This window comes from Genypterus blacodes, unplaced genomic scaffold (genome assembly GCF_046128005.1).
Source record: "Genypterus blacodes isolate CSIRO-AG114 ecotype Tasmania unplaced genomic scaffold, CSIRO-AGI_Gbla_v1 ptg000003l_1, whole genome shotgun sequence".
Taxonomy (NCBI): Eukaryota; Metazoa; Chordata; class Actinopteri; order Ophidiiformes; family Ophidiidae; genus Genypterus; species Genypterus blacodes.
The window spans coordinates 8,797,876-8,811,715 of NW_027466817.1; the positions used below are offsets into that span (position 1 = coordinate 8,797,876).

Sequence of the window (13,840 nt, forward strand, 5' to 3'; positions counted from 1 at the left end):
TTTTTCTGGAAACATGAAAGTTAAGTAGTCAAAAGAATCTGTTTGCCCTCAGATCAGCAACTCATGTAAAAAAACAATACAAAATGAAGTTTATTGCCACAGCAGAAGGAATGTTACAATCATTGAAACATTACTTATTTTTAAAAAGCACCTGTGTGTGGACCAGTGACAAATAGTTACAGCTGGGAGGAGCAGAGGACAGTGATTCTTATGTTTCATGTTCAGCCTTTCATCATGATCACATCCTCCTTCTCCTTCTCCTCCTCTCCACTTTTTACACTCAAGATTTTGATCAGGTCAGTTCACAGCTGTCTTTAATGTGATATTTGAGACGCAAGTCCATTATGAGTTCCATCCAGGACCGAACCCAGGCAGTTTATTGTCCTGATCCAGACCTTGAGAGGCAGGCCAGGTCCGGGTTTAACTCCTCAGTACTGGAAGCTCCTCTTGGTCTGGATGTCATCTAGAATCTGCTTGAGCTCCTCGTCTTCAAACCGACCCTCCAGACTGAAAAACCACAATCCCACAAAAGCAAGAATCAGACATCTGGTGTGAAGAACATAAGACACTGTTTTTAAACCATAAAGCCAAAAATCAACAGCCAAGTTCATTTGTGTGTTCTTGTTTTGAGGAAAGCCTCACTGACAGTGTGTGTTTGTGGGTCTGACCTGGGGATGAGAGCTTTGGCCTCCTCTGCAGCCTCAGGACACAGGTTTGCCAAACTGGCAAGTTCAAACTTATGGAGCTTCTTCAGCAGGAGCAACCTGGAGAACAGAAAAGGGAGATGTTTCATCACTGCTGCTGGAGATACTAGAGGATTTAGAATAAAGGTTTTTAACTGCAGATACAAAAGAACACTAAAGGAGCTGAGGTGAAACGAACAGTTCTGCCTTATTGAGGACAGATGGATTCAAGAAAACAGTCACTGTAACGTAATGTGTTTGTCAGCTGATAATAATGCCTTGATATTAGTTGGTTGGGGAGATTTTGGAACACTGATTGAGGGTGTGATTGGTCACTTACGTGCGCACGGCGGTGATGGTCTCTCTGTTCTTGAAGCGACTGAAGCGTGCAGTGTAGTTGAGGGTTTTCATGAAGACCTCGCTCAGCTCCTGCTCATCTTCAGCACTCTCGTTCTGCTGCTTACGATGCTCCAGCAGCATGTGGACCTCCGAGTTCAGCAGAGTCTCGGCATTCTCGAATTCTGTTGCACACAATCCAGGACAGACGTTACACAACCTATTTGGTAGATTTAAAGTGCAGCAACCTCAGAACAGCACTTCTGTAGAGGCAGCTAAGAATGTATGTAAACTTTTATCTTTGACAAAAACTTTTATTGTCCATCTGTCTTAAACGGTAACAACACGGAAAGCATTCCAAAATATGTCTGTAAGGTTTATGTTAAAAATAAAATATGATTAGGCATCATTAGCTACTTTGCCACTATTCCACATTTGTATCCACTTAAACACAGATTCAGACTAAATTTAAGAGATTATTAACTGTTGTTAGACTGATTTACATCCGATTTAGTAACGTCAAACTCGGACTAAATTGACTCTGGTAGACCAAGTTACCACCCATTGTAAATATATACATCTTACATTACATTACGATCATTTGGCAGACGCTTTTATCCAAAGCGACTTACATTACATTATATTACCACCCTTCGCAGAGGGGGGAGCAACTGAGGGTTCGGTAAATAACATCTATAACAGTGGTATGCCTGCAGAAAAGACATGTGGCTGAAGTACATTTGTGCTAGATTCACATTTTAAGTAAAATAATGTGACAAACCTTTAGGGAACGTGAGCTGTGAAGCATCTTCTTCAACATCACCGACATGCGGGGCAGCTGCGCCGCCTCCGGTCGCCATGACACGGGCTAACAGCTATCTACGAGCTAGCGGAAATACAGAATTGCTGAAAACAACGTGAGCAGAGTTTTGGGGAGACACTTTAGGCTGCGGGTTGCGGGCTGCCGGCTCGATCGACCTGTAGAGGTAACGGATCCACACACGAACAACAAAGAGTGCAACCGAGCTTCCCTCCTCCTGACGCGTTCAGTTACTTCCAGGGTTGAAAAGCAAAAACGTCCGGGTTCAGCTTTCAAAACAAAAGCATTGTAATGTCTCCATTCATTTAAATGAACAGTCTAAAATCTCCTGAGAAGTAACGTTTTGACATTACATCACACTCCTTGTAACAATTTGTGATTTGAAAAAAAGAAAGAAAAAGTCAAAGTATCCACCAGGTCTCACCCATGGCCCTGAAATAAGGGTGAGTTTTTCCTCCAAATGAAACTATATCAAACTTGTGTGTATTTTATTGAAGGACATTAAGCTTTTTGTAGTGACCAATAGAGGTGATAATAAATGACTGGATTGTAGGATAGAAATGGTGTTTCCTATTCACTATAGCAGTTTTATGGTAGTACAGCCTGATCATACACTGCTGGGCCTAGATAAGCAAGTATATCATTTATCATTAGCCCTGAGCTAAGAACACTTGGTAAATGATTTAGGATGTTTCGATGATTGATGAACACTGTAATAATTTTAGCATAAATTGTTGTTGTTTATCATCATATGGGAAAAAATGTGCGTTGGCCGGGAATCGAACCCGGGTCAACTGCTTGGAAGGCAGCTATGCTAACCACTATACCACCAACGCATCTATGTCAAACATCTGTCCAATCCTGAAACCAGAATGGGCTTTATCCCCGGCGTCACTAGTGTGGTATGGTTTTTCTCTCGTTCCTTCTTTTCCTCTTATTCCCGCTCCACATTTTGCGTCTATCCAACGTGTGGTAACTCTGGCCTTGAAGTCGCGCCCCCTCTCCTTCTCTGTATGCTGCTCGTGTTTTTAGTGACTCCGTTCCGTTGTTGTATGACTCCGCTCCAGTCCATTTTTGCATCTTTTGCCATATCCGGGTTTTCCTTCTAGCTCTGCCGGAGCTCTTGCTAGTAGTGATGGGCATTCCGGCTCTTTCAAGCGAGCCGGTTCTTTTGGCTCTTCTCACTAAAAAGAGCCGGCTCTTTTGGCTCCCAAATGGCTCCTAAGTGGCTCCTCAGATTTTTTGACGCTTAAATCAATTTATTACCAAATTATGTGTAAAATGAATTGCTAAACATACAATATATCAAATGTTTATTATTTATATGGCTTTATTAATTTACTCAACATGGAACAGAGTTCAAAAATACAAATAATACCAAAAAACAACTCATTTAGAAAAAAAGGTCCAATCTCTGTGTATATAATTAGTAAAATTTGCAACTATGTACAGTGAAACAACACACCACAACCTCAACAAAACATCACTCAATAAAAATATGAACACCAGACACACCATGCAGTGAGCAGCAGTACGGAGGGAACCTGCTTCACAATTTGTTGACGGGGGTGCGCTTCACACCTCCCCTCCCACACATATCTTGACCAATCACGTGCGGCTTTAACAGAAAAAGTCGTTGACCTCAAAGAGTCGAGTCTTATAGCCGGCTCGTTCACAAACGACCCATCACTACTTGCTAGGAAGTGGGTTTCCAAACTGCGGAAACTCAATTGGCGCTACAATGGACTAAACCTCCAGCGTTTTGTAGTTGTTTAGAAGGTATGGGCTGCTTGAGTGAATCTTGAGGAGATGTCTAACACTGTGAGGAGCGGGGACATCATCCACTTGAACGTCGGAGGAAAGAGGTGAGGAAACCTACGCAGGATGTTTGGGGAGTGTCGACTAGCCTCGGCTAAGCTAGCGGCTGGAGATGGCTAAGCTGCAAACAGCTGGTGATTGTGTCCATTATCGGACAACATTACCGACTTTCTTTCTGCTGAGTCCAACGTGATGATGTGTTTTGGGTTATAGGTTCAGCACCTCCAGACAGACGCTCACATGGGTTCCTGACTCATTCTTCTCCAGGTAAGTGGAACAGAGGGCACACACATGGCACCAAGGGCCATCAGAATCGCAGGTATCCCAAACACAATCAGCAAATTACACTGCAGGATAGATAACCTTCAGGATGGGCTCACAGAGGACATAACAGATTAATCCGAAATGAAATACTCATTATATTGACTGCATTTCGCATGACTTTGATGGGAGTGTATTTCAGCTGGTTGTGATGTGTGTGTGTGTGTTTTGTCTCCAGTCTTTTAAGTGGTCGCATCTCAACACTGAAAGATGAAACTGGAGCTGTAAGTACACATTTTATTTATTTGTTGTGTGTGTATTTAAGTTTGTGTGTGAGTGATTCCCGTTGCCTGCGTGCAACAAAAGTCATAAGTTGAAAAGTATTGACATGAGATACAGAATAACTATGTAGCTGAAATGTATAGAAATTATATAAAGTGGAATATGCACGTGTGTGTGTGAATCTTTGTGTTCCTCCTCTCCCTCTATAGATCTTCATCGACAGGGACCCCTCTCTGTTTGCTACCATCCTCAACTTCCTACGGACCAAAGAGCTGTATCCTCGCTCCATCAACGTGCACATGCTCATGCACGAGGCTGAGTTCTATGGCATCACACCACTGGGTTAGACACACACGCACGCACACACACATACACAAACTGAACCTGAACATCTCTGCGGTCTGGATTTGTTTTGTTTTTCATTTGCGACAGTTTATTCCAAGCATGTTGGGCTTCGGTGGAGGTATACACTGTTAAGCGCCCTTGTAGTTTGTATTGTAAAGTTGTCATGTTTTTATTGTTTAGTACGAAAGCTGCAACTGTGTGATGAGTTGGACCGATCTTCCTGTGGAAATGTTCTGTTCAATGGATACCTGCCTCCACCAGGTACGCCACCCAAACACACCTGCTAGAGGACCTGTCAATAAGAGCCTTCTCCTTTTTCTTAAGTCACATTTTCCCTGTTTGCATCCTGAATTCCTGTGTGCTCACTTCCTGTTTGTGTGTTCCCAGTATACCCAGCAAAGCGTTGTAACCGTCACAGTGTGGCAGGCTCTCATTTCATGGCAAATCGAACCGCTGCTCTCGAGAGGGTGCCGGTGAGGCGCAGCAACACCATGCCTCCGAACCTGGGAAATTCTGGGATACTGAGCCGAGCAGATGAGAGGATGTCTGGAAGTGAAGACCCACGCGCACACAGAGATTGGAGTTCATTGAAACCTGGAGGTAGTCCTTCTTTAAATGGGTTGGATTGGCATGAACATCAACCAGGTAGAGGCATTAACAACAAAGCCTATGCAAACTTGTATAACGTGTGTGTGTGTTTGTTTGTGTGCACAGGCCAGACATCAGATCCTGGTATGGTTCGGATCATCTGCGGTCATCATAACTGGATCGCTGTGGCTTATGCCCAGTTTGTCATCTGTTACAGGTACAGAGAGACTTAAGCTCTGAGATTTATTGTCATGAATTTATTGTCTGAATGAACAGTAGATGCTTATTATTTTATTAAACTATACAGCAGTAGAGTTGAATGAATCTCTACCTCTCTCCCTCACTCTCTGTCTCTCTCTCTCTCTCATCTACCAAGGGTTAAGGAGTCTACAGGATGGCAGCAGGTCTTCACTTCCCCTCGTCTTGATTGGGTGATCGACAGAGTTGCCCTTAATGCAAAGGTGATGGGTGGGTCATTGGGAGACAACGATAAGATGGTGGCCGTTGCCTCAGCAACAGACATAATTCTCTGGTCCATCTGCCCTGATGGAAATGGAAAGGAGATCGGTGAGAATTGTTGTGGCATAATCAAATCTGGAAAATCCTTAATGATATTTTTAAAGCTTCCATATATCATCAGTTGTTCCTAAAGCTAATTTCAGCTGCTTCTTCCTGTGTCCTGTAGGTGTGTTCAGTCTGAATGTGCCAGTGGAGGCACTCTTCTTCGTTGGGAATCAGCTGATTGCTACCAGCCACACTGGGAAGGTTGGAGTGTGGAACGCTGTTACCAAGCACTGGCAGGTCGGAACTGCACAATACAACAATTCTTTAAATCACAGGATGGTGGCATTGTGTTCTCTGAGTGTGTTCTTTGTTTAATGTTCTCTGTCTTCCACTTTAGAACCAGGATGTGGTTCCTATCAGCAGCTACGACACAGCCGGCTCCTTCCTCATCCTTGGCTGCAATAATGGATCGATCTACTACATTGGTAAGACTTTGAGTTTACTGGGATTTTACAGAAAATACACAACTGTTTGAAGAAGAATTCACTCCATTTCTAAGTCACATATATTCAAATGTCTTGTTCACTCTGTATTCTGATTTAGCTGGTATTGTTTATATTGACTATTGACTGAATACTTTGTACGTGCTCTGTAGATATGATGGTGATTGTGTTGTGTGTGATGCAGATGTACAGAAGTTTCCTCTGAGGATGAAAGACAATGACCTGCTGGTGACTGAGCTGTACAGAGACCCAACAGAGGACGCCATTACTGCGCTCAGCGTCTACCTCACTCCCAAAACAAGTACTGCTACTACAACTACTGACCACTCATATAATATGTAATATATAATATATCTACTGTTACTACTGTAACCAGACCAAAATCTCTCACAGTATTGTCACACGTTCACTAATGCTGGAGCGTGGTTTTCGTGTTCAGGTGACAGTGGAAACTGGATCGAGATTGCATATGGGACCAGCTCTGGGACGGTTCGGGTCATAGTGCAACACCCAGAGACTGTCGGTTCGGGTCCACAGCTCTTCCAAACCTTCTCCGTCCACCGCAGCCCGGTCACCAAGATCATGCTCTCTGAAAAACACCTCATCTCAGGTACGTCTGACATGTCTGTATTGCCGCACCTTCCTCCTGGGATAGACAGCATAAATGGACTAATGTGTGTGTCCTGTGTGTTTCAGTATGTGCGGACAACAACCACGTGCGCACATGGACGGTGACTCGCTTCAGAGGCATGATCTCCACCCAGCCCGGGTCCACGCCGCTCACCTCCTTCAAGATCCTCAGCCTGGATGATGTGGACGGACACGGAGGCTGCAGTGCCGGGACAGAGATCGGTAATAGTATTTTCCAGGATTAGAGTTTTTCTGAGTGCTCAGTTTCAGGCTTTATTTTTTAAAGATCAATGCTTTTTTTTCTTGTTTAAGGTCCATATGGAGAAAGAGACGACCAGCAGGTGTTTATACAGAGAGTTGTACCGGACACGGATAAACTCTACGTCAGACTATCCTCCAATGGGAAGAGGTGTGTGTGTGTGTTAGTTACAGGAAGTACCGTCATGTTTGTATTTAGGTTGAAAAATACGAATAAAACACTGTCTGTGTGTCAGGGTGTGTGAGTTGCGTTCTGTGGACGGCACCTCAATCACAGCCTTCATGGTGCACGAATGCGAGGGCTCCAGCCGGATTGGTTCACGGGCGCGGCGTTACCTGTTCAGTGGCCACAGCAACGGCAGCATTCAGATGTGGGACCTGACCACTGCCATGGAGATCGCCGGCAAGGTTGACATCAGAGGTCAGATGCTTCAAATGCACAACTTTACTATGACTAATGGCAACACAGGGGGCTGAGGTTTATGTAAACAACTTCACGAGGGGTCAACAGAAGAGACTCGAATTGTAGTGTTAGGAACAATATTTTAATTCATGATAGGACTATGGGAGGCTCAAAGATATGTTGTTAATACTGATGCCAAACTGTAAATGGACTCTGATCTTCCAGCTCTGGGCGGGCCCACTGAAGAGGAGCTCCTGGAGCTGTTGGACCAATGTGACCTGGCTCTAACAAGAACACCTGACTCCACCCCCAGAGCCTCTACCTGCAGGTACATACACACACACACACACACACATATACAGTATGTGGACTTTCCTTCCCCAGATTTTTTTAACTGTGTTGCTTCCTGTTGTCTAGCCTCCTCTCTCAGCTGAGTGACTCCTCCAGAATGGAGCGCCTATCCAGTGCAGCCGCAGCAGGAGGAAGAGGAGCTGTAGGTTCGGGTTCAGGGTCGTCTGCTTCTCTGTGTGGTAGCCTCCCCCGTCACACTCAACCTCCAGTGCCTCTCGCCAAACCTTTTCGGGATCCAAGCCTCTCAGCTGGGCCTGGAGCTGGACCGCAGACTCCTTCCATCTCAGACGGTGCCCACAGCCACAGTTTTAAATCCAGCCCCGGTCCCAGTGCTGGGTTTGGAGCAGGTTCCCCTTCGGTCCACACCAGCAGCCCATGGCCTATCAGGAAATCTGACAGAGAGGCAATGGGTTCAGTCCACAGGGGAAGTTTTGTGGAGCGCTGCCAGGAGCTTGCTAAGGGTACAGAGACAGCAGCAGGGTTAGGAGCGGGGTTAGCAGCGGGGTCAGAGGGCACCAGGCGGAGCTTAGCAGTGTGTAGTGAATTAGAGGCCAGATTTTGTCTCAAATCAGCCACAACATTCTCTGTGTCCCCCAACGGCCGTTTTACTGCTGGAACACCATCATCTTCATCATCAACATCACCATTATCTGCTGTGTCGTCAGCACATCGTAGAGCCACGCCCACCAGCTCCCCTTCAAGCCCCGCCTCTACAACGTCTGCGAGCCCAACCCGGTCACAGGTGCCCGTCTCACCTCGCCGTGTGGCGTCGACGTCTTCTTCTTCTTCTTCTGATGCCCCAGCTTCCCCTGAGGGCCTGGACAGCCCTGCCACAGCTCCACCCACCAGCCCCAAACCACATATGAATGAGACCAGCTTCTGATTGGTTGGCAGGCTGATGGGGGTCAAAGTGTCACGACTCCACTTTGGAGCCGTTCAGGAATCCCTTCACTAAGACATCCTGTCTAAATAAAAAACACAACCACACCAGATATGATCAGCCCTGTGACATTTGTGATCCACAGGATGAATCCAAATAACTTATTTACTTGAGATTTACTGACTTTATATCTAGTGCCACCAGCAGGCCCAACATTTACGTTCATTGTCAAGGTACCATGACAAGACATGGTAATGAGTAGGTTATTAGGCCAGCATGCTAATCATGTAGCATGTGTTTGTAAAGTGAGGTGATGACTTTGACTTTATCACAGCGAGGCCTTAACAGCTGTCAGTCAGTTGAACAGCCAATCAGTGATCAGATACAGTTCTTCACTTCATCTGGATGATTACTTGTGAATGTTAAACTTCATGTCACCACACTGAGAAATTATGTTTGGTTTTTTTGCCTGTTTGTAGATTAACAGTGCAACTACACTCCCATGTACATATTTATCATGCATACTCAATACTTCCATTACCTGATCATCAAGTAAACAACATACAAAGTGGAACATTTACCAAATAGCCTTTGTAAGTTGCTGGGGCCAAATGTGAAGCCTTAATGTTTCTCACATTGACCCGAAAACAAAAGAAATGTGACTTTTCAGGAAAACATGCAGAGCTCACATCTCAGAAGCTCTAATCAGTACATGTACTACAACTCATTTAGCATCTTATCTCTGACAATTATGTGCAGAAAGTCTGTGATAAACCCTTATTTTTGATATTTAAATGACGAATGAAGTTTGTGTCCAACACTTCAGTATGTTTTCTGTGTTTGCTGCCATTGGTCATGAACTCTGTCTTTCATGTTTCTTTACAATATGAAAGCCAATCAAAACTTCCTGTCCTTTTAAAGGTTTCTGTCAAATCTTACTTGTTAACGTGTCGGGTTCATGCCATTCACAGTCCCCACAGGATCAGGGACTTAAGTCATCCACTGTTTCATCCAGCGCTACAAAATGTACACTTTGGTCTACATGCATAATCCATACAACATGCCTCTCACACTAATGACCTAGTTCTCATTATCCTCAGCTGTCCTTTGATATTAATGCAAATATATTTAATTATTGTAAGTATCAATTCAGCTGTCATAACTTCAGCATTAAAATTAGCAGATGTATCTAGCTATCTCTATTGTTGAAATCTAAGCTGGTCGAATGTGGCTCACACCAACCCTCCTGGAAACAGACGCCAGTGTGTTTCATTGTCATGTCACTGATGTCTCTCTGAGCTGTTAATGTCCTCAGTATTAATGTTGTCCCCTGTTTGTCCACCTGACAGCACTGATAAACTGTATTTAAGGTCTTGTTTTGTTTTAATGGTGTAAATGAATGTCTGGGAATTGCTGAATGATTGTTTTTGTATTTCTTTGAGCATGATAAATCAGGTTGTTTATAACTGATTTTCTAACCGTTTGAAAAAAATAGTAATAAAAATAATTTAAAAAAAGAAATTTGGTTCCCATGATCATGAATTAGAGGAAATTTGTTCAGTGTTTCTCAACAAGAAACTGCACAAAAGTGACATGTGGATCCGTCCTGATTTTTGCTGTAGCGCCATCACGTGGCTAAAGAAAATATTTTCACACAAAACAATAACCCTGTGAATAATGAGTTCAATGTTAAAAATCACAACGGTAAACGACCAGCATTGATCGCTTCGTGTAACTATGATCACCTTTCGTCTTATTATAATCAAATCATATTTCGCTATATTTGTTCACGTGTCGCTTCTGGTATACGTCATTACGTCACACATTTACACGTCCGCATCGCTTCATTTGATTGGCTGTTGACATTTGCGCGTGAACTAATCGGAACTGTCCAAGTCACAGGCGGCGCAGAGCAGAGGAAGACAAAATGGCAGTAGCTGCTAAGAACGGGAAGAACGGCCTGCTGGAGAAAGTAAGAGCGCCGCTTTATTCATATTCGCACGTCAGCAACACATTGTTTCCGCCGCGTAGGACTGAGATGTGAAAAGTTAGTTTGTATGTTAAGTCTGTGGAGTCTCCGACTCCGAACTTCCTGTTACACCGCTAAGCTAACCGGCTAATGTGCAGTGTGAGTCTGCTAGCTGAGCTCAGTCACTTTTTTTAACGATTTAAACAGAATAAAACAGTGAAGTGAAGCTATGAAAAGAGCTTTTTATTCATGTACACGTGATTCATGTTGTTAGCGATCAGCGGGAACGAACTATTTGGACGGTAGCGATTTGCATATTGTCGTTAGTAAGAAGCACAATCTTAAATGAATTAAAAACAATAGTTAATAACGGCTAGTGTGTGAAATGGGCGTTAATGATTAATAATAATTGTATAGCGGAGTTTGATGATGTCAGAGGGTGTGCAGATATTAGTTAATTCAGTTGCTGTCTGCCATATGTTTCACACTCTGTTGCTTGTGTTCAACCACGTCGCCCTTCATCATGTAAATTCAGCCTGTAATTAAAGTGTGTGAAAGCTCTGCTCAGCGGTCCAGACTGGGCTCCCTCATCTTCCGTATCTTTTTGCTTGATTGAAATCATTAATTCCTGCATGTTGCACAGACCAACTGTTCACTTGCTCGGCTGTAGAAGTGGAGTAAAGGCAGCAGTTGTCATGGTTCATATGATCAATCCTTGAAAAACTAACATGGACATTTTGAAAGCTTTTTTTCTTCTTCTGATTAAAAAAAGTATTCATACAGGCTATTATTGATGTATTATTCTATAGATTATAACTGAAATAGAGTAGAGACAGGGGCTGACACAGTGTCTGGTGGTGATGTGTGTGTCGCCATAGATAAGATAAGATACTTTTATTTGTCGTTTTGCATGCAATTCACAACAAATCGCATTCAATTGAAATTTTTCTTGCACCCCCTCATATCACACACACACAAACACATGCATTACAGAGGGAGTGCAGGGATGTGTAGTGATGTGTCATGGAAAATTATGTAAATGTGTATGAAGCCTACATAGTGTGAAAAATCTTTAAATCTTTGTCATTGCTAACTTTGTGTGTGTTTCAGTGGAGGATTGACGAGAAGCCGGTGAAAATCGATAAATGGGACGGAGCCGCAGTGAAAAACTCCCTGGACGATGCAGCAAAGAAGGTTTGTTTTTGTGAAATGTTTTATTGTTAAACTTGAATCCAGATGATGTGCAGTTTGCCTTGATGCCATCTTGTTTCGTGTGTGTGTGTGTGCGTGTGTGTGTGTGCGCGTGTGCGTGTGCGTGTGTGTGTGTGTGTGTGACGTGTGACGTGTGATCTGTCTGCATGCCTGGTCGCTAATGTTGACGTTTTCTCTCATTTGTGTTGATGAAACCCAGAATGATTCTTGCAGCAGTTTGACCTAAATGTTTATTGACGCTGTGCTCCGCCCCCTGCAGGTGTTTCTGGAGAAGTATGGCTATTTGGAGAACTTCCAGCTTGTGGATGGCCGCCTGCTGATCTGTACGGTCTCCTGCCTGTTTGCGATGCTGGCCTTGGTGTGGGACTACCTGCACCCTTTCCCCGAGTCCAGACCCGTGCTGGCTTGCTGCGTCATCTCATATCCTCCACAGGCCTCTGAGCACATCTGTCACATCTGTCAGGAGAAAAAAGCTGCACAGCCAAAAAGTTTACTAGGATAGGATGTTTATTTATCTCAGTAGGACTAGGACTGAACTAGTTTGATTGGTTAAGAATTGAATTTAAATGAAAATGTTTGGTTTATAAAGACTTATTCCCTGACAGATTTTTATAAATTGTTTGTATTATAAAAATGTAGATGGCCTCATACTACAGGCGTAACGGTTTGTCCTCAAGTACGCAGACTTGTTTGAATCTTATCCCACATAGGTGCAGGACAGGTGCCATCGTAAGAACCATTGAAATATCCCAGTATAGCCTTAATGTGTGAAGGGATTTAGTGTTTTTCTTTAACGCTCCACACTTACTTCATCATGATGGGCATCCTGACCCTGTACACCTCCTACAAAGAGAGGAACATCTTCCTGGTGGCCTTGCAGAAGGATCCAGCCGGCATGGATCCAGACCACATCTGGCAGCTCTCCTCCTCCCTCAAACGGTAACAAAACTGCAATCAACACAGTGTTTGCCTGTGTTATTCTCTACCAAGCACATGTTCATGTAACAAGTGTGATCGGTCATAAAATGGTTCACATGCCAGTCAAATGTGGAAGAATTAGTTCAATTATGTGGAGAATTTTTTTCTTGATTCAAGTTTTCTTTTCTCTAAGATTTCACAACTTGTATTTATTGTTTTTTCCGGCTTTGTATTATTAAAGCCTTTTAGCCGTTCAGCACTCAGAGTGGCCGTCTTGTGTTCACAGGTTCGATGACCAGTACTCGCTGAGAGTTTCCTTCACAGACGGAAAATCCAAGAACTTCAGGGAAATGGAGCTAACCAAGTCTGTGTCAGTGTTCTTTGATGAGAACGGCACGTTGGTGATGGACCAGTTTGAAAAGAGTGTTTCCAGACTCCACGACACACTGGCCACAGAGAAGAAAACCAAATGATGCAGAAACACAACCGCCATCAACCGCTTTGTGTTACATACTGACATACCGCATGTGTGTGTGTGTGTGTGAAACGTCTCTGCATTTCATTCCTTTCTAGCAAACATATTAAAATGTCCAAGGATGAAGATGGTGAGTCGTGCCGAGTTCAGTTATTTACAGACCGACTCTATGATCTCTGACTCTACAAGTGGTGACGTGTACCGAAATATTTAATATACAAAACCTTTCAGACATTGTACGTGATATTGGCCTATACAAATACATTTGACTTGTTTTGATCAAACCAGTCAAAATGTAAAGCGACTTCCTCTTAAAAGTCGCTGACATGTTCAGTCTTCTATTGTTTCTAAATGTTGCATTCTGCCTCTTGGGTCTGGGTTGTATCTTTTCTTCACCAGTACGTTTCTGTTCTGTAACGATCGAGTCGTAAGCTTCTGTCCAACATTTCTGTCAGTTTGACCTTTTCTCATTATGCTTTTATGCCTTTTTTTCTTTTCAAAGTCCTGCTATGCTTTGTTTATATAAAATAATAAAAAGTTGAAAAATCCAGATTGTAAACCTTAATCTACAGCCCAACATGCTCACTGTTTGAACACTGACCGC

At 43.5% G+C, this 13,840-nt stretch overlaps 3 protein-coding genes and 1 non-coding gene across 4 annotated transcripts; 2 read left to right on the plus strand and 2 right to left on the minus strand.

Moving 5' to 3' along the window:
• Window positions 1-66: 66 nt before the first annotated feature.
• Window positions 67-2,074, minus strand: polr2d (RNA polymerase II subunit D). Its single transcript, XM_076137568.1, has 4 exons — window positions 1,801-2,074; window positions 1,024-1,204; window positions 669-764; window positions 67-507 (listed from the first exon to the last, which is right to left on the minus strand). The coding sequence occupies exons 1-4, from the start codon at window positions 1,877-1,879 to the stop codon at window positions 429-431; spliced, it is 435 nt and encodes a 144-aa protein (XP_075993683.1). The 5' UTR covers window positions 1,880-2,074; the 3' UTR covers window positions 67-428.
• Window positions 2,075-2,603: 529 nt separating this feature from the next.
• On the minus strand, window positions 2,604-2,675 carry trnag-ucc (transfer RNA glycine (anticodon UCC)). Its single transcript has one exon. It is a non-coding gene; the product is annotated as a tRNA-Gly (tRNA).
• Window positions 2,676-3,532: 857 nt separating this feature from the next.
• On the plus strand, window positions 3,533-10,183 carry shkbp1 (SH3KBP1 binding protein 1). The gene is made up of 17 exons (XM_076137681.1): window positions 3,533-3,704; window positions 3,871-3,924; window positions 4,157-4,202; window positions 4,410-4,542; window positions 4,726-4,806; window positions 4,933-5,145; window positions 5,260-5,350; window positions 5,510-5,700; window positions 5,819-5,934; window positions 6,035-6,122; window positions 6,325-6,441; window positions 6,580-6,750; window positions 6,837-6,992; window positions 7,083-7,179; window positions 7,265-7,449; window positions 7,657-7,759; window positions 7,849-10,183. The coding sequence occupies exons 1-17, from the start codon at window positions 3,649-3,651 to the stop codon at window positions 8,663-8,665; spliced, it is 2,715 nt and encodes a 904-aa protein (XP_075993796.1). The 5' UTR covers window positions 3,533-3,648; the 3' UTR covers window positions 8,666-10,183.
• A 345-nt stretch (window positions 10,184-10,528) lies between these two features.
• Window positions 10,529-13,801, plus strand: spcs2 (signal peptidase complex subunit 2). Its single transcript, XM_076137906.1, has 5 exons — window positions 10,529-10,634; window positions 11,742-11,825; window positions 12,103-12,262; window positions 12,647-12,782; window positions 13,048-13,801. The coding sequence occupies exons 1-5, from the start codon at window positions 10,590-10,592 to the stop codon at window positions 13,232-13,234; spliced, it is 612 nt and encodes a 203-aa protein (XP_075994021.1). The 5' UTR covers window positions 10,529-10,589; the 3' UTR covers window positions 13,235-13,801.
• The last annotated feature ends 39 nt before the right edge of the window (window positions 13,802-13,840 follow it).

Bases quoted from the DNA above. Each gene is read 5' to 3' on its own strand.
- polr2d (XM_076137568.1), bottom strand. From the start codon at position 1,879: ATGGCGACCGGAGGCGGCGCAGCTGCCCCGCATGTCGGTGATGTTGAA. The intron at 1,205-1,800 runs GTTTGTCACATT...TGTGTGCAACAG, and splicing joins ACAGCTCACGTTCCCTAAAG to AATTCGAGAATGCCGAGACT. The intron at 508-668 runs GTCAGACCCACA...GTGGTTTTTCAG, and splicing joins GCCAAAGCTCTCATCCCCAG to TCTGGAGGGTCGGTTTGAAG.
- shkbp1 (XM_076137681.1), top strand. From the start codon at position 3,649: ATGTCTAACACTGTGAGGAGCGGGGACATCATCCACTTGAACGTCGGA. The intron at 3,705-3,870 runs GTGAGGAAACCT...TTTGGGTTATAG, and splicing joins TTGAACGTCGGAGGAAAGAG to GTTCAGCACCTCCAGACAGA. The intron at 4,807-4,932 runs GTACGCCACCCA...GTGTGTTCCCAG, and splicing joins TGGATACCTGCCTCCACCAG to TATACCCAGCAAAGCGTTGT.
- spcs2 (XM_076137906.1), top strand. From the start codon at position 10,590: ATGGCAGTAGCTGCTAAGAACGGGAAGAACGGCCTGCTGGAGAAA. The intron at 12,263-12,646 runs CATATCCTCCAC...TAACGCTCCACA, and splicing joins GCTGGCTTGCTGCGTCATCT to CTTACTTCATCATGATGGGC. The intron at 12,783-13,047 runs GTAACAAAACTG...TTGTGTTCACAG, and splicing joins CTCTCCTCCTCCCTCAAACG to GTTCGATGACCAGTACTCGC.